Genomic DNA, 26,971 nt, shown 5'->3' with positions numbered 1-26,971 from the left:
GAGGCCAGTTCATTGGCTATATTTAAGAGGGAGTTAGATGTGGTCCTTGTGGCTAAGGGGATCAGGGGGTATGGAGAGAAGGCAGGTACAGGATACTGAGTTGGATGATCAGCCATGATCATATTGAATGGCGGTACAGGCTCGAAGGGCCGAATGGCCTACTCCTGCACCTAATTTCTATGTTTCTATGTTTCTATCCTGGGGAGAACATTTCAAAGCTTTGCCCTGGCTTTTCTTGCTGCATGGTTTAAATATGATTGAAGATAGACACAAAAAGCTGGAGTAACTCAGCGGTTCAAGCAGCATCTCTGGAGAGAAGGAATAGTTGATGTTTCGTGCCTTCAGATATTAAATTTGATTGACCTGGCTTTGCTGTTTAGGTCGAGTAACTTATGTCCCCTTGTGTCCAGTCAGATAACCAACCCTAAACGTCAGCCCTGCAACTATATTTCTGTTCGTATGTCCCAATTAGTTTATGATCATCAATAGTTTAGACTTTAGGGATACAATGCAGATACAGGCCCTTTGGCCCACCGAGTCCGCGCTGAACAGCGATCACCCCAAACACTAGCACCTTCCTACACCATTTACAATGATACCAAAGCCAGTTAACCTAAAAACCTGCGCGTCTTTGGAGTGTGGTGGGAAACCGTAGCACCTGGAGGAAACCCACGTGGTCACAGGGAGAAAGTACAGACTCTGTACAGACAGCACCCGTAGTCAGGCAGCTGTAACGTAGCCGGCGCTGTAAGGCAGCAACTCTACCACTGCGCCACCGTGCTGCCCAATACTTAATCAATGTTTGAAATGTTTTATGTTCCTGTGCTACATTGCTGGAATATCTCCTGTACTTCTATACACAGCTTTTCTGTCTCTCTTTTGTAAAGTTTGTGGCTTAATATAAAATAAGAAAATAAGTCAATTTGACACAGTTGAAATTAGAATGCTGGAACTTCCACAGAGGTCTTTGTGTGCTGGTTTTAACCAAGTTCAAAATATCAATTTCCTCTAAATGTGAAGTGAAATGTCAGTAACAATGTTAAACTTTAAAGGTGTCTGAAGTTGAGTTATAAGTTTGCAAGTAATAAAAATGATTTAAAGTTGCAAGTTGGTTTAGTTTTCACTCCTTATGATGATTGTTTAATTGTATCCCCATCTTTAATACTGTGTGTGCTGCTCTAAGTAGCCCCAGGGAATTTAGTTCCCATTATGGTTGTATTTTACAATAGTAGCAAAAATGCTACTGAGCATGAACTAGTTGCTAAAAACATAGTTGTGAAGATTGATTTTTAATGAGATGTCTCTGTTCTGGTTCTCTTGAAGTGGCCGAACAACTGCACTTGAGTTTTCTCATCAGCATTGATCACGCTGACAAGAAGCGCTGATGCCACCATGTTTCATACTTAGTTTATGTGTAGGAAGGAGCTACAGATGCTGGTTTAAATCGGATAGACACAAAATGCTGGAGTAACTCAGCAGGACAGGCAGCATCTCAGAAGAGAAGGAATGGGTGATGTTTAGCGTCGAGACCCTTCAGTCTGAAGAAGGGTCTTGATCCGAAATGTCAACCGTTCTTGCTTAGTTTAGTTTAGAGATAAAGGGCAGAAACAGGCCCTTCGGCCCACCGAGTCCGTGCCGACCAGCGATCCCTGCACACTAACACTATCATAAACACACCAGGGACAATTTACATTTATACCAAGCCAACGGCGGTGTAGTGGTAGAGTTGCCGACTTACAGCATCAGAGACCTGGGTTCGATCCTGACTCCGTGCTGTCTGTATGGAGTTTGGCAAGCTCTGGTTTCATAGAAACATAGAAAATAGGTGCAGGAGTAGGCCATTCGGCCCTTCGAGCCTGCACCACCATTCAATATGATCATGGCAGATCATCCAACTCAGTATCCCGTACCTACCTTCTCTCCATACCCCCTGATCCCTTTAGCCACAAGGGCCACATCTAACTCCCTCTTAAATATAGCCAATGAACTGGCCTTAACTACCTTCTGTGGCAGAGAGTTCCAGAGATTCACCACCCTCTGTGAAAAATGTTTTTCTCATCTCGGTCCTAAAGGATTTCCCCTCTATCCTTAAGCTGTGACCCCTTGCCCTGGACTTCCCCAACATCGGGAACAATCTTCCTGCATCTAGCCTGTCCAACCCCTTAAGAATTTTGTAGGTTTCTATAAGATCCCCCCTCAATCTCCTAATTTCCTCCCATACTCCAAAGATGTACAGGTTTGTAGGCTACTTGGTTTGGTAAAAATGTAAAAAAGGCACAGTCTGCCAGCAGCTTCTAAATCACAACTTGTCACCTACTTTGATGTTTGTAACCAGATGAAATCAAGCACTCTTTTACCCAGAGTAGGGGAATCAAAAACCAGAGGACATAAGTTTAAGGTGAGGGAGAAAGATTTGATATGACCTCAGGGACAATGTTTCACATAAACAGTGGTGGGTGTATGGAATGAGCTGCTGGAGGAGGTAGTTGGAGGTAAAAAACACTTGCTCAGGTACATGGATAGGATAGGACAGATTTAGAGGAATATGGGCCAAATGCAGGCAAGTGGGACAAGTATATACATGTTGGTCGGTGTGGGCAAATTGGGCTGAAGGACCTGTTTTCACGCTGTATGAGTGACTGTGACCCAGTGAGCAGTATAGGTACATATATGTGTTCAACTATTGTTTTCTTGCATTTCTAGGGTTATCCTTCTCCCTATAAAACCGTTTCTGCCAGGGCCATGCAAACATCCACCGTTCTGCGTTTGCCAGCCAGCGCCTTTCAGTCAGTCTTCCAAAAGTACCCGGAAACCCTGGTGCGAGTGATTCAGGTAAGGATCTATTAGTTTCACGGGAGACTCGGCTGTTACTGAAGTTTGACGAAGGATAACGGCAGGTTTTGTTTCCACAGATAATCATGGTGCGATTACAGAGAGTGACCTTCCTGGCGTTGCATAACTACCTGGGCCTGACCAAAGAACTCTTCAACTCGGTATGTTGTTTACACTGGGCACTTGCCATCATGGCTTCTTCCAACATTTCATCCGATTATTGGCATCACGGGCAGTTGATCGGGTGGGGCATCGGTAGAGTTGCTGCCTCACATCCTCTCCACGTCCACTCTATCCTGGCCTTTCACTATTCGATAAGTTTCAATGAGGTTTCCCCTCATCCTTCTAAACTGCAGCGAGCTGTCAAACACTCATCATATGTTAATACAGTTCAAGGAGGTGGAATGAGTCGAGGAATAAATGTGTTAAATGAGATGGAAGACATTAGGCACATTTAAATGTTCGTAGAAATCTGGGGGTAAAGGACTTGAAGCAATTAATTCAGATGAATCCGAACCAAAACATCATTAAATCTTAAACTGCTTGATATGTTGATTTCTCTATTTAATTGTTTCTACCTAAATATGAACGATCTCATTAATAGTGCTCATGCAGCATTAGCAGCTGCTGCCCCTCACAATCTAACGCTTCTGAAACCTTCTCTCAGCAAGGAGAGAGATTGTAGCCACATACATGCCTGCCCCACATATATCTGCAAATATTTTAACACCAACTGTGCCGCACATTCTCACTGAGGGCCGTGATGGTTTGGTGTGAAAACCCTTTGGGATGAGTGTGGACTGAAGGGCCTGTTTCCAGGCTGTATCTCCAAAAAAACTTGGATTCTAATAATACCCCTAGCTGGAAATTAAAAAATGCATATTTGTTGGCGATGTTGTGTCATCTTAAGGAGCTTTGTGTCTGAATGGGCGGACAGTGCGTTAAGTGTAAATAGATACAAAGGGTCAGGCAGCATCTCTGAAGAAAATGGATGGGTGACGTTTTGGGTCGGGACTTCCTCTGACGGCCTTCTACCCTCTCTAGACCTTTTTATTTCCTGTTTATTTCCCCACCCCCACCTCTACATTCAGTCTGAAGAAGGGTCCCGACCCAAAACCTCAAGCATCCTTTGTCTACAGAGGTGCTGTCTGACCCGCTGAGTTACTCCAGCACCTTGTGTCTGACCCGCTGAGTTACTCCAGCACCATCATGTCTGACCCGCTGAGTTACTCCAGCACCATCGTGTCTGACCCGCTGAGTTACTCCAGCACCATCGTGTCTGACCTGCTGAGTTACTCCAGCACCATCGTGTCTGACCTGCTGAGTTACTCCAGCACCTTGTGTCTGACCCGCTGAGTTACTCCAGCACCTTATGTCGATCTATGACCGGGATTTCCCAACCTATTTTGGCCCGTTTACCCCCGGCAACTTTAATAGCACATAACAATGTTATAGAAACATAGAAACATAGAAATTAGGTGCAGGAGTAGGCCATTCGGCCCTTCGAGCCTGCACCGCCATTCAATATGATCATGGCTGATCATCCAACTCAGTATCCCGTACCTGCCTTCTCCCCATACCCCCTGATCCCCTTAGCCACAAGGGCCACATCTAACTCCCTCTTAAATATAGCCAATGAACTGGCCTCAACTACCCTCTGTGGCAGAGAGTTCCAGAGATTCACCACTCTCTGTGTGAAAAAAGTTCTTCTCATCTCGGTTTTAAAGGATTTCCCCTTTATCCTTAAGCTGTGACCCCTTGTCCTGGACTTCCCCAACATCGGGAGCAATCTTCCTGCATCTAGCCTGTCAAACCCTTAAGAAGTTATGTCACTTATTGATGAACAGATGATGAACAGATACTGGTATACCAGAACCAAGCACAGTCAGCCAATGAGGAAAAATATGTACAAATTCAGAATCAACAAATTGACCCCCTGGGTAGTTGAAATTTACCCCGGGATTGGGAACCCTTGGTCTATAGTTTTAGTTTAGTTTATTGTCACGTGAACTGAGGTACAGTGAAAAGATGGATATACCAGCATCTGCTCTGCTTTGGTAGGCACAAAAAGCTGGAGTAACTCAGCGGGTGAGGCAGCATCTATGGAGCGAAGGAATAGGTGACGTCCCCATCCCCCACACAAAAAGATTAAAAGGCCTCCAAAACAAAACTTTTTGACAAAATTGAATATATTATAAAAAAAGGTGAAGGGCGAGGCTGCAGACGAGGCTGCCACACTGGATGGAGCCTCCACTCCGTTAATTCTCCATTCATTGTAAAGATGATTCATTTGCTGCAGGAAAGCCAAGCCATCCCCTTGCTGTCCTTGTCCAACATCTCGGTGCCCAGTCCCAGCAAGGCAACCAAGCGGCAAGTCAGCGCCCCAGTGCTGGAGGACGACAGCTGGGAGAAAGCAAACCGCGGTGGCGATGGCCCAGGGCATGGTGTGGACGCAGGTACGAGGCTTCCGTCTTACTCTAACTCACGGGCAGACAATGATTCCTGCTGCTTCCTGATCTCCCGGTTGCCAAACACTTTAACTCCCCTGGTAGACACAAGATGCAGGAGTAACTCAGCGAGTGAGGCAGCATCTGTGGAGACGACCCGAAATGTCACCCATCCCTTCTCTCCAGAGATGCTGCCTCACCCGCTGAGTTACTCCAGCATTTTGTGTCTACCTTCGATTTTATCCAGCATCTGCAGTTCTTTCTCACACACTTTAACTCCCCTTCCCATTCCCACACTGTCTTGGGTCCTGGGCCTCCTCCACTGTCAGCGTGAGGCCCAGCACAAATGATATGAACACCACCTCATATTTTGCTTGGTGTGGTATGAATATTGCAGATAGACACACAAAGCTGGAGTAACTCAGGGGGGACAGGCAGCATCTCTGGAGAGAAAGAATGGGTGACGTTTTGGGTCAAGATCCTTCTTCAGTCTGAAGAAGGCTCAAGACCCGAAATGTCACCTATCCCTTTTCTCTCCAGAGATGCTGCCTGTCCCACTGAGTTACTGCAGCTTTTTGTGTCTATCTTCAATATTCGGTTTAAACCAGCATCTGCAGTTCCTTCCTACACCTTGCAGCCGTTTTGCATTCATGATGTCAAATGTTGCCTTTATGGGCGGCATTCCATGCTTCAGTTACTGTTCGGTGTATTACTTTACTCATTTAGTTTCTTGTTGTCAAGTGCATTGAGAAAACATTACAATGGTTTGAAGTAGCAGTAATATGTACTTGATGGTGCATATTTGTGGTGCTTGGCGGGATATGGGGAGAAGGCAGGAACGGGGCACTGATTGGGGATGATCACATTGAATGGCGGTGCTGGCTCGAAGGGCCGAACGGCCTACTCCTGCACCTATTGTCTATTGTTAAGACAGCAATAACAAAGATGATACCATTGAGAAATTTCCATCGGACATTACAAGTGGCATTGTTGTTTTGTGGAAGGCAGATTTATGATCACTGAAAAATTAATGATTCTTTTTTTCTTGACGTATAACACACATAGTGACAAAGGAAATGTCCCATAGTTTGCGTCAGCAATCTTTAATGTTTCTTTTGACATATTTATTAAATATCCTTGGGAACACACGATTTATCCTTGACCCTAAAGGGATGTTCAGTGGAGAGGAACAGAAACAAAGGAGTGAATGTAGGCATGTGGGTCATTTACAGAGGGTGCTCAAGGACAAAAACTAATAGTGGCCCGGCATTACAGCGACTGCCTCACAAGGCCAGAGACCCGAGCGCTGTCTATGTGGAGTTTGTAGGTTCTCCCCGTGACCTGCGTGGGTTTTCTCCGAGATTTTCGATTTCCTCCCACACTCCAAAGAGGTACAGGTTTGCCGGTAAATTGGCTTGGTATGAATGCACAACTGACCCTAGTGTGTGTTGGGTAGTATTAGTGGGCAGGGATCGCTGGTCGGTGATGACTCAGTGGGCAGAAAGGGCCTGTTCCCCCGCTGTATCTCTAAACTAAAACTAAAATCTAATCGTGGCTTGTGCACCAGAATGAGTTGTTAGATAGAATCTAATCATGGAGCTCAGACGGTTCATTAATAGACCAAATGATTTCCGGAAGAGTGTGTTGATTATGAATCAAAAGGATTGCAATAGTTTATTCAGCTGCAAGTCCTTCAAGGGTGATTTACTGATGAGTGTCACGAGTTACGAGTTCAGTGTAGAGATAGTTGGACAGGCTAGAGGCAGGAAAAATGTTCCCCATGTTGGGGGAGTCCAGAGCCAGGGGTCACAGTTTAACAATAAGGGGTAGGTGGACAAAAAAGCTGGAGAAACTCAGCGGGCGAGGCAGCATCTATGTAGCGAAAGAATAGGTGAAGTCGCCGATTCCTTTGCTCCAGAGATGCTGCCTCACCCACTGAGTTTCTCCAGCTTTTTTGTCTAGCTTCGATTTTTCCAGCATGTGCAGTTCTTTCTTAAACAAGAATAAGGGGTCGGCCATTTAGAACTGAGATGAGGAAAACATCTTTCACCCAGAGAGTTGTGAATCTGTGGAATTCTCTGCCACAGAAGGCAGTGGAGGCCGATTCACTGGATGTTTTCAAGAGAGAGTTAGATTTAGCTCTTAGGGCTAACGGAATCGAGGGATATGGGGAGAAAGCAGGAACTGATTGTGGATGATCAGCCATTATCATATTGAATGGCGGTGCTGGCTCGAAGAGCAGAATGGGCTAGTCCTGCACCTATTTTTCTATTTTTCCATGTTTTTATGTAGACAAGGTGACTTGCCCAGCACTGGTCATTGAACTATGGGTGAAAATGAGGGGGAAGGAACTACACGTGCTAAAATATTGAGATATTGTTTTGATACGTCATTTTGTTTAATATCCGGTTCTGAAAATATCACAGGAGATTGTTCCAACCAGACATGTCCCTTTCTCTCTCATTTCTCTTTAGACATTAAACTTTAGAGATACAGTGCGGAAACATGCCTTTTGGCCCACTGAGTCCGCACCGATTGGCGATCACCCCGTACACTAGCGCTATCCTACACACACTGGGGACAATTTACAATTTTTTTCCAAGCCAATTAATCTACAAACCTGCACGTCTTTGGAAAGTGTGAGGGAACTGGAAGGGCCTGTTTCTGCACAGTATGACTCTATGACTCTATCCTCACCTCCCTCCAAATCCAGCGGACCTTTAATGCTCAATGTGGTGTTGCAGGTCATTGGGAATTTGTATCGTGTGTTATTGGATTAATGAACAGTTCTTTTTGCTGGGAAGTAATTGCCTTTTCACATTGCAGGAGGATTGGCGGGTGGTAAATCTGACATGAACACAGCGTGTGAGAGAGCGAGGGTCAGTCTGGTGGCAGAAGAGCACTGCTCCAGTCCTGCATTGTCTGGTATTAAGGTAAATATCACTTTGTACAACAGTTAATGAAACTGAGTTATGGGTGACTGAAGATGGATACAAATTGCTGGAGCAACTCAGTGGGACAGGCAGCTTCTCTGGAGCGAAGCAATGGGTGAAGTTTCGGGTCGAGACCCTTCTTCAGGTCGTTAGTGAAGCTTGCAGCAGAGGCAGACCAAGTTGGGCATCATTAACAAAGGGAAAAAATAGCATCCTGTTCTAAATCATCAAGGATCTTGGATTTGCCATTCTGGTAGTTAGCCCCGTTATAAATAGTTTGATTGCTTCAGCACGATAGAGAATCGTAATGTTAATATTATAAAAGTTGAAATGCTATGAAATAAAAAAAACGAAAATACTGGGCATGCACAGCTGGTTTGCCAGAGATGCTGCCTGACCTGCTGATAATCTCTGAACTCTAGAGACTCGGGGCATTGGCTTTGTCTTTCTGCACTATTATTGTTGTGCTGCTGCAAATAAGAATTTCACTGTTCTGGCCGGGACATGTGCCAATAAAACACTCTTGACTCTTGAGTTACTCCAGCACTTTGGGTCTTTTTGCCTCTCTCTCTCTCTCTCTCTAAATATATATATATATATATATGTGTGTGTGTATATATATGTGTGTGTATATATATATGTGTATATATATATATATATATGTGTGTGTATATATGTATATATGTATATATATGTGTATATATATATGTGTATGTATATATATGTGTGTGTATGTATATATATATATATATATATATATATATTTATATATATATATATATATATATATATTGTGTGTATATATATATATTGAATTTTGCTGGAATAACTCAGCGGGACAGGCAGTATCTCTGGAGAGAAGGAATGGGTGACGTTACATACATACAATTGAACCATCCTATCACCAACTAGAGAGCAGACGTGACCAACGATCTATATCATTGGATACCTTTAAAGTTTAATCGGACTTTACTGGACTTTATCTTGCACTAAACGCTACTCCCTTTATCCTGTATCTACACTGTGGACGGCTTGATTGTAATCATGTATAGTCTTTCCATTGATTGGATACCATGCAAGAAAAATGCTTTGCACTGTATCTCGGTACACATGACAATAAACTAAACATTTCTATAAAATATTCAAAGGTAGACAAAAATGCTGGAGAAACTCAGCGGGTGAGGCAGCATCTGTGGAGCGAAGGAAATAGGCGACGTTGCTGACTTTAATTCTTCTGTTTCAATAGTCCACAGTGAAGAAGAGCGTGACTATGCTGGAGCAGCCCAGCGTTTACCATTACACTGAGGGTGAGGACCACACTGGCATACAGGTCACCAACCATAAGCAACAGATCCTAGAGGCTGCCAAGAAGGATCTCCTAACTTTGATGAAACTAGATGTAAGTTCTAAAAATACTTGCCTCAGCCGACCTTTTTATCAAAACAAACGTGTGTACAACCGTGGTTTTCAACTGCTGTCCAAATCCGCAAAATGAGCGCACTTTTCCCTGGAGCAACTGTGTGCCTTCTGGAAGGAGGCCTCCTTAAATCCGGGCCGATCAATAGGCCCGCTAGTGTCCGGAACTCTACCAGAGCGCAGAGCTTGAAAGGCTTCCCCTCGGCCCCCTGGCGGCCTAGGCGGAAGGTGACTGTCCCCCCCCCCCCAACATGGTGGACCTGCCGGAAGATCGATGGTGGACCTGTATGTTGTTGATTACATTCAGAAGATGCAATACATTTGCTTTTTCTTTATAGTGAGTGACCTTTGACAAATCCCAGGATTCCTTGCGTTTTTCGGAATACCGAACTCACTTATTGGACTCAGTTTCCTAGCAAATGTTTGCAGATGAGCTGTTTAAGTCTTTCACTCCCTGTGTTGCTCCTTCCAAAAGGATTGCTGAAGCTTTTAATCTTACAGATTCCGATCCAAGCCCCGATCAAGGAATGATTGATGACACACTTGGCTCTGAGAACCTTTTTACACTAATCAGTTTGGATGAAAATAAATTTAAGTCGTGAACTTTTAATTTGATTACTCTTAAGCTGCTGTATGATTGATTTTCCATCGCATCAAATGAGAAACTGGACGTCAAGTGTACATTATTGAATGCACATCATATCTTGAAGTGAAACTCTGCGATATTGTAGCGTAATATGTAAGAGTTGATCTGTTTTGCCAGCCAGTTGGTAAAGTGAAAGGAAATATAGTGGATGCTGAGCATAAACTGTGCTGATCACCAGATTCTGAAGTTATAGATTGAGATTATTTTCAGAAGAACTCCTGTAGTTATGTGCGGCACAGTGGAGCAGGGACAAAGTTGCTGCCTCACAGAGACCTGAGTTTGACCCTGACTAAGGGTGCTGTCTATACGGAGTCTGTACGTTCTCCCTGTGACCGCGTGGGGTTTTTCCGGCTTTCTCCCACACTCCATAGACGTGCAGGCTTGTAGGTTAATTGGCTTTTGTAAAAAAAATTGTAACTTGACCCTAGTGAGTAGGATAGTGCTAGTTCACTGGTCGGCACAGACTCGGTGGGCCGAAGGGCCTGTTTCCACGCCGTATGTCTGAAGTCTAAAGTAAAGACTAAAATGATTAACAATATAGTGCTAGCCTGCATGTTTGACCAATAATGTTCAGCATATACAAAGCATGACATCCATTCGGCCCTTCAAGGCTTCATCTCCATTCTTCTTTCCTTGTGATGTATTAACTCAGGGAATGTTGAATAGATAAATTCCTCCTGATGGAGCTATCTATTTGACTAATTGTTTATTCCAGGCAACCCCATCCTATGCATATCTGAGCGTCCAAATTTATTTGGAGTTGGCAGCAATTACATACATTTATGTAACATTGCAGGTTCTAGCAGGAGTCTAATGGCCCTGTCCCACTTACGCAACTTTTTCGGCAACTGCCAGCACCCGTCATAGGTTGTTGCAGGTCGCTGAAATTTTTCAAAATGTTGAAAATCCCAGTGTCGATCAGAACAAGGTACGACTCTTTGGGTGAGTACTCACAATCAGACTAGCTTCACACTGCGACATGTCACCAGGGTGTTGCCTGTATGGTCGTGACTAGTCTCCTCACTCACCCAAAGAGACGTAGCATCTTTCTGGTCACCGCTGGATTTTCAACATGGTGAAAATGGAGATAGATCAGCCATGATTGAATGGCGGAGTAGACTTGATGGGCCGAATGGCCTAAAGGTTGAGGCATGTACTTTCCCAACGTTTAAGAAACATTTGGACAGGTGCAGGGATAGGACAGTTATATAAGTCCCACCTTCCTTTTGCAGGCAGGTGGGACTAGTGTAGATGGGGCATGTTGGCCGGTGTGGGCAAGTTGGGCCAAACGGACTGTTTCCACGCTGCATCACTCTGTGGCCCTAATTGGAAATGAAAACTGGAAATACTGGCACTACTCAGTAGGTCAGACGAGCTGTGGGGAGAGAAATGATTCTGATGAAAGGTCCTTGACTTGAAACATTGCCTTTACTTTGCTCTCTGCTGATGCTACCTGGTTTAAGTATTTGCAGTAATTTCCCTTCCTGAGTTCACCCTCGGTCACATTTGGTTCCTGGACCAGAGGAAGCTGTTTCAAGGCTTTGACGTACCTCTAGTATGTGCTGCTATTCAACCCATCCATGAATTATTCACAACGACCTAATCTAATTAATGCACAGCTTGGCAGTGATTCTCAAAGAACAAATTTACTAATAGTTCGCTAACACCAAGAGTCTTCCACACAAAGCACTTTGCTTTCACTTTTTCATTCAAATCTAGCTGAATCTTCCCTCGGAGCATGTCATTCATTCTCCTGCGGGTTTTTCATTTGAGAATCTAGCTTTGCTGAAGCAGTGCGGAGGATAATTTTTGGAATGTTTGAATGAAAGATGAGAATGAATTGCTTTGTGTAAAAACTGTCGTGTGTTGAGTGAAATATCATTCCTTTAGCTAATTTGCTCTTTGCAAATTGCTGCCAAGCTATGCACTAAATGGTTTATGTGGCCTTGTCAGGTATGTAACTGAATAATGGCTCACTTAAACCCGTCGTGTTGCAATCTAAAGAGCAAGTATTGAGGCCTTGAGTCAGCTTGTTAATGCTGCCATCTCCGTTACTATTTGTTCAGTATTAGACTTTAGTGATACTGCGCGGAGAAAGGCTCTTCGGCCCATTGAGTCCGTGCCGACCAGTCCGTGCCGACCCGCACACTAGCACTATCCTACGTACTTGGGGCAATTTACAATTTTACTGAAGCCCATTAACCTACAACCCTACATGTCTTGGGAGTGTGGGAGGGGAGCCAGCAGGGATTAGATGGGCAGAATGGTGTCCTATGTAGCATGGAGGTGTAGGATTCGGGACATATGCCACACATTTGGAAGTTGCCTTTCGAGCTACATTCTGATGCTGAGACCAAGGCAAGGAGCTGTAGTGTGAGCAGCCTGTAATCAGATGTCCTTCTGACAGCATGATGGAGGAGATCTTGAAATTGGAGCAGTACAGAAGATAAGGTTAGAGCAGAAATGGATTATTTTTATCACTGCTTTTCCTCCTTCTTCCTAGGATCCGTCACTGCTGGATGGGAGGGTGAGCCTAGAGCAAGTTAAAGCAGGAATGGTGGTAGCACGGCAAGGTGACCAGGTAAGAACACGGCAATCTTTAATTGTAAGCCTTTCATTAATATTAGTTTAGTTTATTACAAGTGTACTGAGGTACCGTGAAAAGCTTTTGTTGGTGCAAACCAATCGGCAGAAAGACTATACATATTTACACTCAGGCTGTCCATAGTGTACTGATACAGGATAACAGGAATAGCGTTTAGTACAAGATAAAGTCCAGTAAAGAGTCCCTGCCCCTCCGCCTCTCTTTGGTTACAGGCCCAACTAACTTTGGTTACAGGCCCAACTAACTTTGGTTACAGGCCCATCTAACTTTGGTTACAGGCCCAACTAACTTTGGTTACAGGACCCAACTGGATAAAGCAAAAGCAATAAGATTGCACAGGTTTATTAATTCTTCTAGACTAGTCATTCAAAATCTAATGATCTGCACAAACTCTATAATTCAAATATAGTTCTGCATTATCTGCGCAAGTGCGGCTTGTGTTAAAGTTTGAGTTTAACTAGTGAGGTTCCCGCCGCTGTTCCTGTCCCCTGCTTGTTCCACCATGTACGGTATTATGAAATATACTTGACGATGTTGGTAATTTAGCAGCGATGATCTACAAGTACCTGTACAACAATTCTAGTTAAGACGGTCTCCTTCTATGTGGTAATAAGATTAAGTCAATCTCGTCTAACTACTTTTTGGTTGAAGCAAGGTGCTGAATTTCCTTGTAAAGGAAGGAACTGCAGATGCTGGTTTACGCTGAAGATAGATACAAATGCTGTAGCAACTCAGTGGGTGAGGCAGCATCTCTGTCGAAAAGGACTAGGTGACGTTTCATGTCAAAACCCTTCCTTTTCTCCAGAGATACTGCCTGACCAGCTGAGTTCAGGTCAGCAACTCCAGCATTTTGTGTCTATCTTTGCTGAATGTCCATATGTTTCGCTATGGTGACCTAGAAGGAGAATTGCTGCTGTATTGACAACAGAGGAGCATTTCAGTCTGGCGAATGTGTTTACTGACCCAGTGTGCTGCTTCCACAGGATGTCAGCATTCATTTTGTGGTGTCGGGGCTGCTACATGTTTACCAGCGAATGATCGACAGGGAGGAGGAGACTTGCTTGTTTGTGGCCCACCCGGGTGAGATAGTGGGGCAACTAGCGGTGCTGACTGGGGAGCCCCTCATCTTCAGCATCAAGACCCAGCGGGACTGCACCTTCCTGTGTATCTCCAAGTGCCACTTCTACGAGTAAGTCCTCCAGCCTCTCATAGAGTCACACAGTGTGGAGACCGGCCCTTCTGCCCAACATGCCCATACCGGCCAACATGCCCCATCTACACTAGTCCCACCTGCCCGCATTTGGTCCATATCCCTCCAAACATGTCCTATCCATGTACCTGTCTAACTGTTTCTTAAACGTTGAGATAATCCCAGCCTCAACTACCTCATCTTGCGGCTTGTTCCATACACCCACCACCCTCTGTGTGGAAAATCTTTCAACTTCATTCTTGCCGTCTTGCTTTAAAAAACAATTCAAAATCTTTATTGAGTAGTTTTTATGTAGTGAGAGAATTTCAAAATTTCACAAAGCGTGAGGCTGTCTCGGTGGGGCAGCGGTAGAGTTGCTGCCTCACAGTGCCAGAGACCCGGGTTCCATCCTGACTACGGGTGCTGTCTGTACGTTCTCCCCGTGACCACGTGGGTTTTCCCCGGGTGCTCCAGTTTCCTCGCACATTGCAAAGACGTACAGGTTTAATTGGCTTTGATAAAATTATAAATTGTCCCTGGTGCGTGCAGGGTGATCGCTGGTCAGTGTGGACTCAGTGAGCCGAAGGGCCTGGTTCTGCGATGTATCTCTAAACTACGATACAATACTGTATTTATCCCTGGAGGGAAATTGATCTTCCAGCTGTCATCGAAACACAGAATACATGAAGCATGAAATTAAAGTGAAGTGTGGAAAGGCTTGGGGGATGGGCAACAAGTGGGGAGGGGGGGGTCACTCTACCCCATGGCAGAAGGGGGAGGAGATGTACAGTTTGATAGCCACAGGGAAGAAGGATCTCCTGTGGCGTTCTGTGCTGCATCTTGGTGGAACCAGTCTTTTGATGAAGATGCTCCTCAGGTTGACCAGTGTGTCATGGAGGGGGTGAGTTGTGTTGTCCAGGATGCTCCGCAGTTTGAGGAGCATCCTCCCCTCCAAGACCAACCTCCCGTGAATCCAACTCCACCCCCAGGACGGAGCATGCCTTCCTGATGAGTTTGTTAATCCCACTAAACTAAATAATATTGGTCTTTGGTAATGCAAACAGACGGGATTTTATTGAGGTTGTGAAAACTGAACGTGCACTCATTTGTAGATAGACAAAAATGCTGGAGAAACTCAGCAGGGGGGGCAGCATCTATGGAGCGAAGGAATAGGTGACGTTTCAGGTCGACACCCTTCTTCAGATTGCCTCACCCGCTGAGTTTCTCCAGCATTTTTGACTACCTCCGATTTTTCAAGCATCTACAGTTCTTTCTTAAACATGCACGAATTAATGTTTTATTTTCCATTCAAAAGGATCATGAGAGAGAAGCCTAACGTGGTGTTACCCGTGGCTCACACGGTGGTGAGGAGGATGTCTCCGTTTGTCAGGCAGATCGACTTTGCCTTGGACTGGATGGCAGTGGAAGCGGGCCGAGCGGTGTACAGGTACGTGGTCCATGATGTACACAGGAAGCTCATAGTCCCACAGGAGGCCTCGCAACAAGAATGGTCCCACAAACTGATCCTCTCCTCTGTAAACGGCTCGATTGTAATCGCGTATTGTCTTTCCGCCGACTGGTTGGCACGCAACAAAAACTTTTCACTGTACCTCAGTACACGTGACAATAAACTCAAACTCCATGCCAATTTACATTGTCTCTTTGAAGACAATGTGGGGAAGTCAAGTTATCCTCTGACACAGTTGGTCACGGGTAGAGCAGCTCGAGCATCTACACGGCTGAAGATGTCACTGTCTACTAGCCTGAGTAGGCCCATGAAACAATCCCATGTACTGGTGGCAGAGTCCAGGACCAGAGGTCACACACAGCCTCACAATCAAAGGCAGCTCTTTTACAAAGGAGGTGAGGCGGGACTTCTTTAGTCAGAGGGTGGTGAATCTGTGGAACTCATTGCCACAGAGGGCTGTGGAGGCCAAGTCAGTGGATATTTTTAAAGGCAGAGATTGACAAATTCTTGATTAGAAAGGGTGTCATGGGTTATGGGGAGAAGGCGGGAAAATGGGATTGGGAGGCAGCGATCAGCCATGATCGAATGGCGGGGTGGACTCGATGGGTCGAATGGCCTAATCCTACTCCTATAACTTGTGAATGGTATCATGTGTTTCCTCTACCTTCCCAACTCACATTGGTGCCTGTCTGAGCCCCACTGATGCATGTACCAGAGGGTGGGCTGGCTGGAGAAGGGCATTAGCTGTATCTAGAGAATCACTGCATCTTGTATTATGACTGCAAAATATTCAATTTCTCCATGTGAAACTCAGATCAGAACAACTGACTAAATCCAGTCATTTTATTGGACAAATGATACAATTCATCACTAAAGACAGGGCACAAAGAGTGCTGGAGTAACTCAGCGGGTCAGGCAGCATCTGTGGAGAACATGGATAGGTGACGTTTCACAGAGTGCTGGAATAACTCAGCGGGTCAGGCAGCATCTGTGGAGAACATGGATAGGTGACGTTTCACAGAGTGCTGGAGTAACTCAGCGGGTCAGGCAGCATCTCTGGAGAACATGGATAGGTGACTTTTCGAGTCACGACCCTTCGTAAGACTTTTGACTAAAACGTCACCTATCCATGTTCTCCAGAGATGCTGCCTGACCCGCTGAGTTACTCCAGCACTCGAGCTCAATGCGTTTTGCGCACGCTTTGATAGGGAGAATACTGATGTGCCTTCCCGAGCCCCCATTCGCCATGATGGTATTTCGGTCACAGTCACAGAGGCCGACGTCAGAAGATCCTTCAGGAGGGTGAACCCTCGGAAAACGCCTGGACCTGATGCTATACCCGGTCGTGTTCTAAAAACCTGTACGGACCAACTGGCTGGAGTTTTTACGGACATTTTCAACCTCTCACTTCTGAGGTCTGAGGTCCCCACCTGCTTTAAAAGGGCATCAATTATACCAGTGCCCAAGAAGAGTAAGGTGATGTGCCTCAATGACTATTGACCAGTGGCACTAACGCCAGTGGTGATGAAGTGCTTTGAGAGGTTGATCATGGAGCAAATCAACTCGTACCTCGACAAACACCTGGACCCACTGCAGTTCGCGTACCGCCACAACAGGTCAACGGTGGATGCGATCTCACTGGCTCTCCACTCCGCACTGGACCACTTGGATAACAAAAACTCATAGGTCCGGCTGTTTATTCATTGACTACAGCTCGGCATTTAACACATTCATCCCCTCCAAACTGGTTACCAAACTCTTAGATCTGGGTCTCTGCGCATCCCTCTGCAATTGGATCCTCGACGTCCTCATCCACAGACCACAGTCTGTCCGTATTGGTGGAAATGTGTCATCCTCGATAACAATCAGCATGGGAGTACCTCAAGGCTGCGTGCTCAGCCCCCTGCTGTACTCACTCTATACTCATGACTGCGTAGCCGGACATAGTGTGAACTCCATCATCAAGTTCGCCAACGACACCACTGTTGTGGGACGTATCACTGATGGGGACGAGTCAGAATATAGAAGTGAGATCGACCGATTGGCCAAATGGTGCCAGCACACTAACCTGGCTCTCAACACCAGCAAAACCAAGGAAGTGATTGTGAACTGGTTGCAGGCACAGTGAGTAGCAGCTTCTCCAGGGCACAGCAGTAATGACTTTGTTATGGTTCCTTCGCAGGCAAGGGGACAGATCGGATTGCACGTTTATCGTGTTGAATGGGCGGCTGCGGTCAGTGATCATGAGGGACGACAAGAAGAAAGAGCTGGCAGGAGAATATGGGCGCGGTGACCTCATTGGAGTGGTGCGTAGTCAATCGTTGCACAGTCTTGCTATATACGTTGAAATCTTTCCCACCCTGTTGGGCATTTAGCTCACGTGAGCTCAGACAGTGGCGCCAGAAATGGGGCTTGTCATTCTGCAATTGATAAATTATGAAGCTAAAATTTGCATTCTGTACATGAACTATATGTATATATTTATATATATATATATGTGTATAAAGGTTTGTGTGTGTGTGTGTATATACGCGCGCGCACACACACGCACACTATGTATGTGTGTGTATATATATATATATATATAGAAACATGCACTGTCAATACCATTTTTTGGATAATTTCATAATTTATATATATATGTGTGTGTGTGTGTAAAAGAATTCAGAGAAAAACACATGGAAACACAGGAAAAAAAACATATTTTAACTCTTAGGGCCTAGTTTTGTTTTCTTGCCATTTTTTATTCCCCCCTTGGCTCTTGGGAGTTTAGTGCAATATCAGGAGATACGCAGCTTCTTAAGTTAATCTCACTTCAAACCTCTCCATCGAGGATGAACAGACGAGGAGGATGTACGAGGGAGGATGTTTAGTTTAGTTTAGTTTAGAGACCAGTGATCACCGCACACTAACACTATCCGACACACACTGGGGTCAATTTACATTTCTACCAAACTAATTAACCTACAAACCTGTACGTCTTTGCAATGTGGGAGGAAGCCGAAGCACCCGGAGAAAACCCACAGGGTCACAGGGAGAACGTGCAAACTCCGTACAGACAAACTCTTACCACTGCGCCACGGTGCCACCCTAGTTACTCCAGCACTTTGTGCCTTCATTTGTAAGCCAGCATCTACAGTTCTTTTTTTCTAAGTAAAACAATGGAATGGGAGATGTGCAGCGGTAGAGTTGCTGCCACAGGGCGCCAGAGACCCGGGTTTGTTCCTGACTACCGGTCCTCTCTGTACGGAGTTTGTAACTTCTCCCTATGAATGTGGGTTTTCTCCAGGTGCTCCAGTTTCCTCCCACAATCCAAAGGTGTGCAGATTTGTAGGTTAATTGGCTTTGGTGAAATAGTAAATTGTCCCTAGCGTGTGTAGGGTATTGTTAGTGTGCGGGGTGATCAATGCTTGGAACGGACTCGGTGGGCCGAAGGGCCTGTGTCCGCGCTGTATCACTAAAGTCTAAATGTAAAGTAAATGTGATTGGTTTTAAACCAGCGTGAACTCCTAGCTGAGAGCTGGCTTTTTTTAATATTAAATAACTGGAGCTTTTCGTTGAGTAATTTTGGTGGTTTTTCCTCGTCGCCCTTGGATATGATGCAGTCGGCCCTCGCTGCCCGTGACCCAGTGGTGCCTTCCTGCCAGGATCCATCCCACTTCATCACTCCCTAACCAATATCAAGACAAACTGGGAATCATTGACTTACAGCGATTAACATTAGAATAACTAGCAATTATATGTGTCAATGAGTATATCTGTAGGGGTGATTGATGTTTGCTGCCTTTTTCTCTTTCTCCTTTATCACTTTCGCTGGCAGACTGAGGTCCGTTACTCACTATCTGTCCAAAAGGCGGATAATTTCTGCAGTTTCCTCACAGATTTATCTCTTGCATTTCATTAATTGAGTGCTGGTGCTGATAAAGTCACCTTGTGTTAAAGAACAAATGGATGAACTGAAGCACTGCAGATTAATGTGCTGCCACTTTCCAACAGCTCTGGGCTGTTTCTGTAAAGGTGATTCACGAGCAAGTGGAGTCGTTACATAAAGTGGCGACTTGTGTTCCTTTACCACTCCGCGCTGCGTGGATTAGATGGTCCCAGACCGGCACAGCTTCTTCACCACCCGTCTTCCGAGTCAAACCGACTCATGCCCACCAGCAAACGTCATAAAGGAGAAACAGCTTCTATACTAGAATGTGGAAACAAGGAACTGCAGACTCTGGTTTATACCAAAGATAGACACATCTTTTTCATCTTTACATCCAATTCTGGAGTAACTCAGCGGGTCAGGCAGCATCTGTGGAGAACATGGATAGGTGGCGTTTCACAGAGTGCTGGAGTAACTCAGCGGGTCAGGCAGCATCTATGGAGCTAAGGAAATAGGCAACGTTTTGGGCCGAAACCCGTAAGGGTTTCGGCCCGAAACGTTGCCTATTTCCAGAAGGATTTCGGCCCGAAACGTTGCCTATTTCCTTAGCTCCATGGATGCTGCTGCACCATAACTCAGCGGGTCAGGCAGCATCTGTGGAGAACATGGATAGGTGACGTTTCACAGAGTGCTGGAGTAACTCAGCGGGTCAGGCAGCATCTGTGGAGAACATGGATAGGTGACGTTTTACATAGTGCTGGAGTAACTCAGTGAGTCAGGCAGCATCTGTGGAGAACATGGATAGGTGACGTTTTACAGAGTGCTGGAGTAACTCAGTGGGTCAGGCAGCATCTGTGGAGAACATGGATAGGTGGCATTTCACAGAGTGCTGGAGTAACTCAGTGAGTCAGGCAGCATCTGTGGAGAACATGGATGGGTGACGTTTTGGGTCACGACCTGTCTTCAGACTCGGTTTCAGACCCATCCATGTTTTCCAGAAATTATATGATGAGCATTTGACGGCACTGGGCCTGTAATCGCTGGAGTTTAGAAGGATGAGGGGGTACCTCATTGAAACGTACAGAACAGTGAACGGCCTGGGTAGAGTGGATGTTTCTACTAGTGGGAGAATCTAGGACATTCCTTTAGGAAGGAGATGAGGAGGCATTTCTTTAGTCAGAGGGTGGTGAGTCTGTGGAATTCATTGCTACAGACGGTTGTGAAGGCCATTAATGGATATTTTGTAGCTGGAGATTGACAGGTTTTTGATTAGTATGGGTGTCAGGGGTTATGGGGAGAGGACAGGAGAATAGGGATGAAAGGGAAAGATAGTTCAGCCATGATTGAATGGCGGAGTAAACCCGATGGGCCGAATGGCCTAATTCTGCTCCTAGATCTTATGAACTTATTATGCTGCCTGACCAACTTTGTCTCTGGCATCTATACTGACCCAGGGTCAGGAACAGCAAAGAGAGCACATTTTAATCTTGGAAGAATCATCCTGTTGTGCCATGGCACTGCTGGGTTTATTATACCCACTCAGCATGGCTCGCATGGCTTGCAATTTGCCAAATGAAGCAGAAAGAGACCCCTGCAACTTTCAAGGGACAGGAGCTATCCTCAGTCTCAATCAGACTCCAGGCTCCAGAAATATACTAAATTATTTATTAATAAGTTTTACTTTCCTCCAGATATTTTCAACCCAGATTGGTCTATCCTTCTACAGCAAGCAGAGTTAAAACAATTTACTAAATAGAAACACGACATGTTGCAAACCAATCTGCAATGCTAAGAAAGACACAAAAAGCTGGAGTAACTCAGCGGGACAGGCAGCATCTCTGGTGAGAAGGAATGGGTGACGAGACCCTTCTTCAGTCACAAAAGGAGACATTGCAGAAAAACACTTTTTGTGTCATCTATTGAGAGAGAGAGAGAGGCTGTTAGCTCAAAAGGCCTTTACGATACGATAGAACTTTATTTATGCCAGGAAATTGATCTGCCAACAGTCATAAAACACAAGATACATGATCCGAACTCTGAAATTGTGAAAAATAGGTCAGCCGTGATTAAATGGCGCAGCCAACTTGATGGGCACAATGGCCTAATTCTGCTCCTATGTCTTATGATCTTATGATAATTGTGATTTAAAGATGCTCTTTTTAGGCTAGTCCCATTTGCCAGTTCAAATGCAAGGCTGACCTTGGAACCTTGACTCTGGGACCTTTATGGCAAAGTTACGACCCTACAGTGTTTACAACTGGACTTGATTTGCCAAGATAGAAACATAGACATAGAAACATAGACATAGAAACATAGAAAATAGGTGCAGGAGTAGACCGTTCGGCCCTTCGAGCCTGTACCGCCATTCGATAGGATCATGGCTGATCATCCAACTCAGTATCCTGTACCTGCCTTCTCTCCATACCCCCTGATCCCTTTAGCCACAAGGGTCACATTTAACTCCCTCTTAAATATAGCCAATGAACTGTGGCCTCGACTACCTTCTGTGGCAGAGAATTCCACAGATTCACCACTCTCTGTGTGAGAAATGTTGATGGCAACTCTTGTGCATTGCTTCAGTGCACCCATCTTCCCGTCTGATGAAGGGTCACGACCCGAAACATCACCTATTCCTTTTCTCCAGAGATGCTGCCTGACCCGCTGAGTTACTCCAGTATTTCATGTCTTATCTACGGTGTTAAAATAGCATCTGGAGTTCCTTCCTACACCTGCAAAAAAGGAATTCCACTGTACCCAGGAACATGTGACAATAAACAAACGTTGAACGTTGAGAGTTTTCACACAGAGCGGTGGCTTCACTTGCTGTCTTCAGTGGCTTCAGAGCTTTGTGCTTGCTGTGAGCAAGAATGACATGCACGGTGGTGCAGTGGTGGAGTTGCTGCTTCACATCACCAGGAACCCGGGCTCGGTCCTGACTACCGGTGCTGTCTGTATGGAGTTTGTACGTTCTCCCTGTGACCTGCGTGGGTTTTCTCCGGGAACTCCGGTTTCCTCCCACATCCCAAAGACGTGCAGGTTTGTAGGTCATTTGGCCCGCTGTAAATTGCCCCCAGGTTGGTAGGTTAATTAGGTTGGTAAAATTGTAAATTGTCCCTCATGTGTGTAGGATAGTTACGTGTGTGGGGATTGCTGGTCGGCATGGACTCGATGGGCCGAAGGTCCTGATTCCGCGCTGTATCTCTAAACTAAACTAAACACTGTAGCTAGGTACATGTGACAATAAAGTACCTTTGAACCATTTATAAAGATGACAGCGTTCACACAGAAGGGTGGGCTTCACTTGTCTTTTGCATTGAGCTTTGTTGTGACTGTGAGCCAGAATGACATTCAAGTTTGCATAAGTCTACGCCACATCAGGATGCGGGGAAAATGTCACGGATGAAGTGGGTTCAGGTTCCACAACAACCTGTGGCATTTGAACCACTGAACAATACGTCATTTGCTCCCTGGATCGGCCCTGGGCTAGTGGGTATTTTTAGACCAAATCCTCATCAGTTGCCAATGGAGGAATTGTTGAGGGATCATTGATGCTGTCTGTAATCACCTAGCAACCCCCATGTGGATGTTTGCAGCTCCGATCACTCAAACATCATCATTTGTTTACTCTGCATTTGTTTTTTTTTGTCATAAAAATGTGATTCATTTTAAAATATAGCTTATTGCATGGCTCAGTGCATTGAAAATGTACTTTTATCCAAACTGAACATTGAAAACCAGATGGTTGAATTGTAATGATGTATTGTCTTTCCACTGACTGGTTGGCAAGCAACAAAAGCTTTTCACTGTACCTTGCTACACGTGACAATAAACTAGACTGAACCAGCCCTATCCATATTAAACGTTGCGATGGTCTCTGCCTCAGCTACCTCCTCTGGCAGCTCGTTCCACACACCCATTACTCTCTCCCTTGGGTTCCTATTAGATCATGACGAGAACCTAATCTCAACTAAAATGGGTACTTTTGCTAACTATTCACTGTAAATGATGAGGGACCGCTAACTGGCTGCAAGGTCTAGTCTTTACCAAGGTGTAGAAACAAGGAGCAGAAACAAGGGGATTTCAACAAAACTGAAACAAAACTGCACAGGGTGCTGGAGTAACTCAGCGGGTCAGGCAGCATCTGTGGAGAACATGGATAGGTGACGTTTCACAGAGTGCTGGAGTAACTCAGCGGGCCAGGCAGCATCTGTGGAGAACATGGATAGGTGACGTTTCACAGAGTGCTGGAGTAACTCAGCGGGTCAGGCAGCAGGTTTACGGGAATGATCCCAGAGAACATGGATAGGTGACGTTTCACAGAGGTCTGGAGTAAATCAGCGGGTCAGGCAGCATCTATGGAGCTAAGGAAATGGGCAACGTTTTTTGGAGGCAGACGGCATCTTTGTGGTAATAACTCTGGTGCGGTGAGGCAGCAACTCTACCGCTGCACCACTGTGCTGTGTCATGTGGGTAGTTGCTACGTGATGTGTCACGTTAGAAGTCCGTAGGACTGGTTGGGAAATTGCTCTTCATTATTAAAACAAGGGGCGGCACGGTGGTGCAGCGGTAGAGTTGCTGCCTCGCAGCGCCAGAGACCCGGGTTCCATCCTAACCACACGTGCAGTGTGTACGGTTTGTACGTTCTCCCCGTGACCTGCGTGGGTTTCCCCGGGATCTCCGCTTTCCTCCCACACTCAAACGACGTACAGGTTTGTAGGTTCATTGGCTTTGGTAAAGATTGTAAATTGCCGCGTGTGCGTGTGCGAGTGCGTGCGTGCGCGTGCGTGTGTTAGTGTTAATGTGCGAGGATCACTGGTCGGTGTGGACTCGGGCCGAAGGGCCTGTTTCCACGCTAGATCTCTAAGCTAATTATCTGCTAGTAGCTATGACGGGTTTGGTGCGACATTCACTACATGACTACAGTCACGGTGCTTTCTTGCTTGAGCTGCTGTGAAGGGGTGTAAATGGCTGCACGAGAGATTTCATTTTTCATTTTCCACTTCTCAAATCAAGGTGAGAGCTCAAAGTAAAAGCCCCCAGGATGTAGGTTAATAGCAAAAAAAGGATGTAAGATGCTAGCAATCACGTAGACACGAGTGTAGGAAAGCTGCAGATGCTGGTTTATCCACGAGTGTTTGGCCCAGAACTGTCATTGGCTTCTTATCTAGAGCGTAGGTTCACCAGGTTAATTCCCAGGATGGTGGGACTGTCATATATTGATAGAATGGAGCGGCTGGGCTTGTATATTCTGGAATTTAGTAGGATGAGAGGGGATCGTATTGAAACATATAAGATTTTTAGGGTTTGGACACACGAGAGGCAGGAAACAAGTTCCCGATGTTGGGGGACTCCACAACCAGGGGCCACAGTTTAAGAATAAGGGTTCGGCTATTTAGAACGGAGATGAGGAAAAACGTTTTCACCCAGAGAGTTGTGAATGAGAAGGCAGCGGAGGCCGGTTCTCTGGATGCTTTCAAGAGAGAGTTAGATAGAGCTCTTAAAGATAGTGGACTCGGGGGATATGGAGAGATGGCAGGAACGGGGTACTGAATGTGGATGTTCAGCCATCATCACAGTGAATGGCGGTGCTGGCTTGAAGGACCGAATGGCCTACTCCTGTACCTATTGTCTATTGTCTAGAGCTTTTCCAAAGAAAGTGATCGGAGAAAAAGGCTATTAAAACTTTTGCATCTGGAAAACCGTCAGAAAATGGCCCCAAATCTGGGTGACGTTTCGGACCAAGACATTTTCTTCAGATCTGAAACTTCACCCATTTCTTCTCTCCAGAAACGCTGCCTGACCCGCTGAGTTAGTGTCTATCTTCAGTGTAAACCAGCATCTGCAGTTCTTTCCTACACAATCTACCTACATTTGCAGATATTGTGAATTGTGACAAGAATGTGGCAGATTACCTGCTGTCATTCTGCCCTTTGTACCTTTACATTCTTCTTATCGAGTTCACATCACAATATTAGAAATTGTGCTGCTTCTTCTGTGTGGTGGTGGTGGTGCTGGGAAGATTGGTGGAAACATGGCCACGACGTGAATGCTCTTTCCTTGACCCCTACCTTTACATTGATAAGACCTGACGTAAAACAGCGTTGGGAATAATGTCAAGATATGGTTGTACTGCATTGCGGATGATCATAGGGCTTTAGGGTTTATGTGAAAGGCTAGCTTGTGGGTGATTTAATTCCCAGCATCATGTTATCAAGAGATATTAAATGTAAAAACAAGGGCACGCTGCATGACTTTATGACAGTAACTTGTTTGTTAAACTAGCATTTGTACAATTATTTATGTTAGGGAAGGCATCAGTAAGTGGTTAGTACAGCAAATGTGCTTCTCATAAGTGGCCGTTAAAAGTGTTACATCTCCAGCTTCCAACAAGATGTGTTCCTCTGCACTAGTAACTGGCTTGGAACTGCAGCAACCTCCTTTCCCTTTCATACCCAGAACATCAGCAGATAAGTATTTGTTCCATTCATCTGGGCTGGTTTCAAACTAATCCACAGTTACTTCAAGTTTATATCCTGGAGTTCCTGTTGCCCAGAGTTGAACATCTCCAGTAATTGATGCAGGCCTGGGTATTCCAAACTATGGAGATATTAAGACACAAGTGACACCAAAGATAGATACAAAGTACTGGAGAAACTCTGGGGGGGGGGGGGGGGGGGGGGGGGGGGGGGGGGGGGGGGGGGGGTCAGGCAGCATCTCTGTATGATAAAATACATAGGTGACGTTTTTCAGACTTCTTCAGACTTAAACTTCTTGAGTCTGAAGAAGGGTCCAGACCCGAAACATCGCCTATCTGTTTTCTCCAGAGATGCTGCCTGACCCACTGAGTTACTCCAGCATTTTGTGTCTACCCTGGTGATAAACCAGTATCCTTAGTTAATTTGTATAACATGATGTGGTTTTTCAAAGTGATTAAATAATAAATGTTTTGACCCTGGGCTATCAATGCGACCATTAATATTATCTATTCTCTAATATTACTGCTAAATGTGAATGTGGCAAGTTAGATGCTAAAATGTATTTCCTTGCCAATAGTTCATGTTTTCATTCTGTCTCCCATCGCCACCACAGGTGGAAGCCCTGACACGCCAGCCCTCCGCCACCACTGTACATGCGGTGAGAGACTCTGAACTAGCCAAGCTTCCCGAGGGGGCCTTGAACTCTATCAAGCGAAGATACCCACAGGTAAGAACATCTCTCCAACAGAAGTGAGGCAGGTCGTCACTTAGATCATGTGATAGGAGCAGAAGTAGGCCATTCGGCCCATCACGGCTACTCTGCCATTCCATCATGCCTGATCTATCTCTCCCTCCTAACCCCATTCTCCTCTCTTCTCCCCATCACCCCTGACACCTGTTCTAATCAAGAATCTATCTATCTCTGCCGTAAACATATCCATTGACTTGGCGTCCACAGCCTTCTGTGGCAAAGAATTCCACCCTCTGACTAAAGACATTTCTCCCCGTCTCCTTCCAAAAAGGACGTCTTTTAATTCTATGGCGTCTAGTCCTCGACTCTCCCACTAGTGGAAATCTGAAAGCCAGGT

The 26,971-nt window shown here is 45.4% G+C and overlaps 1 protein-coding gene across 2 annotated transcripts in view; it reads left to right on the top strand.

The window, feature by feature from the left end:
* pnpla7b (patatin-like phospholipase domain containing 7b) overlaps positions 1-26,971 on the top strand; it is a 122,239-nt gene that overhangs the window by 34,962 nt on the left and 60,306 nt on the right. For both annotated transcript variants that reach the window (XM_055660350.1, XM_055660349.1), the window contains exons 10-19: positions 2,704-2,832; positions 2,913-2,993; positions 5,132-5,288; positions 8,106-8,212; positions 9,459-9,611; positions 12,778-12,855; positions 13,863-14,068; positions 15,384-15,515; positions 17,719-17,842; positions 26,497-26,610. In XM_055660350.1, the coding sequence (XP_055516325.1) occupies positions 2,704-2,832; positions 2,913-2,993; positions 5,132-5,288; positions 8,106-8,212; positions 9,459-9,611; positions 12,778-12,855; positions 13,863-14,068; positions 15,384-15,515; positions 17,719-17,842; positions 26,497-26,610 (1,281 nt within the window). The remainder of the gene's footprint in view (positions 1-2,703; positions 2,833-2,912; positions 2,994-5,131; positions 5,289-8,105; positions 8,213-9,458; positions 9,612-12,777; positions 12,856-13,862; positions 14,069-15,383; positions 15,516-17,718; positions 17,843-26,496; positions 26,611-26,971) is intronic.

Source organism: Leucoraja erinacea, chromosome 31 (genome assembly GCF_028641065.1).
Source record: "Leucoraja erinacea ecotype New England chromosome 31, Leri_hhj_1, whole genome shotgun sequence".
NCBI classification, from domain to species: domain Eukaryota; kingdom Metazoa; phylum Chordata; class Chondrichthyes; order Rajiformes; family Rajidae; genus Leucoraja; species Leucoraja erinaceus.
This window is presented reverse-complemented; position numbering and strand designations above follow the sequence as displayed.